The following is a 3,716-nucleotide window of genomic DNA, read 5'->3' on the forward strand; positions in this document are numbered from 1 at the left end:
TAGCTTTCAAAGATAAGCATAATTTTCTGACTATTTTTGAGCTATAGACTCTCTACTCTGCAGGTTCACTTTGGTATACCTTAAACTTAGTACTTTCAAATCTGTGACCTTCTCTCTTCAGTCTAATTTGCTTCTGCTCATCTGGTCCCTTTCTGGGTAAATGATATCACTATAGTACTTGAGTATTTTCTTTTCTAAACTAATGCAGAAGTCTTCTAGCTGGTTTCGCTGGTTTCAGTCTTGCTTTCTTCAGTTTATTGTCCACAATGCAATTGGAATGTTATCTAAAAACACAGATCTTAATCAGTCATTCACCATCTTAGAAAAGTTAACACATTCTCAAACATTTATAGAGAAAGATCAGGCTCCATGGAGAAGCAGGCAAGTTTCTACCTTGGGTGGGTGGAGGGAAAATTCTTCATACTCATATCCTGGTTTCTCTTACCAGTTCACTTCTACTTCTGAGTTACGTTCAGTCTTTGGAAAACATTTCTGGGGGATGGAGTCAAAGGCTGAGGAAAACGGGAATAGGAGAACCACAGTGTTTTAACAGCTATAGCACTATAGCCTTGTAACATAGACATATGAGAGATAAATAGATAAAATAGCATGTATATACTATATAGACAATATATAGTATCTATATTGAGAATACATATTTTTACATATGTCCAATATAGAAACTGTTACAATGTACTGTATATATTTTAGGCCAGATAATGGCTCCAGTTTTGGTCTTTGCTCTTAAGATTGTTTTGGCTATTTGGAATGTTTTGTGATTCCATATGAATTATGGAATTGTATTTTCTACTTCTGTAAAAATCGTCATTGGGATTTTGATAGGGGTTGTATTGCTTCTGTGTATTCCTTTGAACAATATGGACACTTCCACAATGTTAGAGTCTTCCAATCCATGAACACAGAATGTCTTTCTTTTTTTCACATGAAAAAGTTTTAGTTTATTAAGCTGGTCGTGAAAAATCCAAACAATGGCCACAGATACCGTCACTGCCTCATCTTTAGTCCTTTGCCTTTTTGCCAGCACCAACATTGGCCTTTGCAGTCCCCCTGACTTTCTTCATTCTGTTCTAACATTCCTTTCACTGCTTCCTTGAGGTCTTTTTCTTCTCATACAGGCCATGTTTTGCAAGTCTATGTTTGGGTTCATTTTTCTTTGCGTAATCCAAGGAATCATAGATCATGCCAAAGCCAGTTGTCTTGCCACCACCAAAATGAGTTCTGAATCCAAATACAAAGATGACGTCTGGTATTGTCTTATACATTTTGACTAGTTTTTCCTGAAATTCTGTCTTAGGTACTGTTGCCTTCCTGGGGTGAAGGACATCAATGACCATTTGTTTCCATTGAAGCAGATGGTTGGTCATGAATTTCCTGGTCCAAATAGTTACTGTGTCATTCATGATGGCTATCGATCCTCAGGCAGTCCCAGAATGTCTTTCAATTTTTTGTGTCTCTAAAAGTTTTTCTCAGAAACATTTTGTAGTTTTTAGTGTATAAACCTTTCAAATCCTGGTTAGACTTATTCATACGTATTTTATTCCTGTTTTAATTTTTTTTTCAGATGGGGATTTACTCCCACTACCCAGACTGGAGTGCAATGGCATGCTCATGACCACCCCCATTTGTTGACTGCTAGGCTCAGGAATCCTTTCCACCTCATCCTTCCAAGTAACTGGAACTACAGGTGCACACAACCATGCCCAGCTAAGTTTTTGATTAATTGTAGAGATGAAGTCTTGCCAAGTTGCCCAGGCTGGTCTGGAACTCATGGTCTCAGGCAATCCTCTCACCTTGACCTCCCAAAATGCTGAGATTACAGACTTGAGCCACCATGCCTGGCTGTATTTTGCTCTTTTTAATGTTATCATATATAGAATTGCTTTCTTGTTTTTTGGATAGTTGGTTGTTAGTGTGTATAAAAACACAACTGATTTTGTTTGCAGATTTTGTATCCTGTAAGTTTCCTGAATTTAATTATTTCCTCTGCCAATTTTTTTGTGTGTATGCATGTGGAATCCTTAGAGATTTCTACATATAAGATAATGCCATCTACAAACAGAGAAAAATGTATTTCTTTCTTTTTTAATGTGGATGTCATTTATTTCTTTCTCTCGCCTAATTTCTCTGGAAAGAATTTTCAGTACTATGTTGAATCAGTGGTGGGCGTATCCTTGCCTTGTTTGTGAAAACTTTTGGCTTTTAACCATTGTTATTTCAGCTTTTTATATGCAACCTTTCTTACGCTGAAGTAAATTATATTGAGATAAATTCTTTCTATATCTAGTTTGTTGAAACTTTTTGTCATGAAAGTGTGTTGAATAGAACAGAATAGAGAATCCAGAAATATACACACAAATATACAGTGAACTGATCTTTGAAAAGAGTATGAAGGCCGGGCTCGGTGGGTCAGCCTGTAATCCCTCACCTTGGGAGGCTGAGGTGAGTGGATTGCCTGAGCCCACGGGTTCAAGACCCACCTGGGCAACTTGGTGGGACCTCATCTCTACAATAAATCAAAAAAAATTAGCCGGGTATGGTAGCGCGTGTGCCTGTAGTTCCATCTACTTGGAAGGCTGAAGCAGAAGGATCACCAGAGCCCAGCAGGTCGAGGCTGCGGTGGCCGGGAGTGGCCACTGCACTCCAGTCTGGGTGACACAGTGAGACTCCAACTCAAAAAAAAAAAAAAAGAATATGAAGAATAAACACAATGGATAATGGATAGTCTCTATTACAAACTATGTTTGGAAAACTGGATATATACATGAAAAATGATAATAAAATTGGGACCTATCTTATACAACATAAAAATAAACTCAAACAGTAATAAAAGTTTAACCATAAGACATGAAACAATAAGGGTTCTAGAAGAAAATAATAAGGGAGAAGCTTTAAGAGATTAGTCTTGGCAATGATTTCTTGGCTATGACACTAAAAGCACAAGTTCCAAAAGAAAAAAAATAGACAAATGGGACTACTTCAGACTAAAGATTTCTATAAAACAATGGAAACAATCAACAGAAAGTAATGTCAACCCACAGACTGGTAGAAAATACTTGCAAACCATACATCTGATAAGAGGTTAGTATCAAAAATATATAAGGAACGCAGACAATTCAATAGCCAAAATACAAATATCCGGATTAAAAAATGCTCAATGAACTTAGTCATTTAATCATGAACCAATTGATACAGAAATATTTATTTATTTATTTGAGTTGGAGTCTCACTCTGTCGCCCAGGCTGGAGTGCTGTGGCATGCTCACAGCCACCCCAGTGTCAACCTGCTGGGCTCAGGTGATCCTTCTGCCTCAACCTTCCAAGTAGCCTGAACTACAGGCGTGTGCCACCATGCCTGATTAACTTTTGATTTATTGTAGAGACGAGGTTTCGCCAAGTTGTCTGGGCTGCTCTCAAACCTGTGGACTAAGGCAATCCACTTGCCTCAGCCTCCCAAAATGCTGGGATTATAGGCTGAGCTTCCAAGCCCAGCTTCTACTGACTTTTAAGGATGTCTATGATACTTGAATAATAAGAAAAGGTTTTTCAGAATAGTAACATGACTCCAATGGTATAAAATATATCATGGCATCGGTTATCTTGGGAAAGTTCAAAGGAGGTGGGTTATTAACTTCTACTCTTTATTTGTTTTTGAATTAACAATTTATATAAAATACTCGCTAATTTTGTAATTAGTG

At 37.5% G+C, this 3,716-nt stretch overlaps 1 protein-coding gene across 1 annotated transcript; it reads right to left on the reverse strand.

The window, feature by feature from the left end:
• Positions 1 to 1,100: 1,100 nt before the first annotated feature.
• LOC103264219 (40S ribosomal protein S24-like) lies at positions 1,101 to 1,421 on the reverse strand. The gene has a single exon (XM_021713493.1). It carries the CDS (start codon positions 1,419 to 1,421, stop codon positions 1,101 to 1,103), a length of 321 nt encoding a protein of 106 aa, XP_021569168.1.
• Positions 1,422 to 3,716: the final 2,295 nt, after the last annotated feature.

This window comes from Carlito syrichta, unplaced genomic scaffold (assembly GCF_000164805.1).
Source record: "Carlito syrichta isolate Samal-C Ts95f unplaced genomic scaffold, Tarsius_syrichta-2.0.1 Scaffold20033, whole genome shotgun sequence".
NCBI lineage: Eukaryota > Metazoa > Chordata > Mammalia > Primates > Tarsiidae > Carlito > Carlito syrichta.

Bases quoted from the DNA above. Each gene is read 5' to 3' on its own strand.
- LOC103264219 (XM_021713493.1), bottom strand. From the start codon at position 1,421: ATGAATGACACAGTAACTATTTGGACCAGGAAATTCATGACCAACCAT.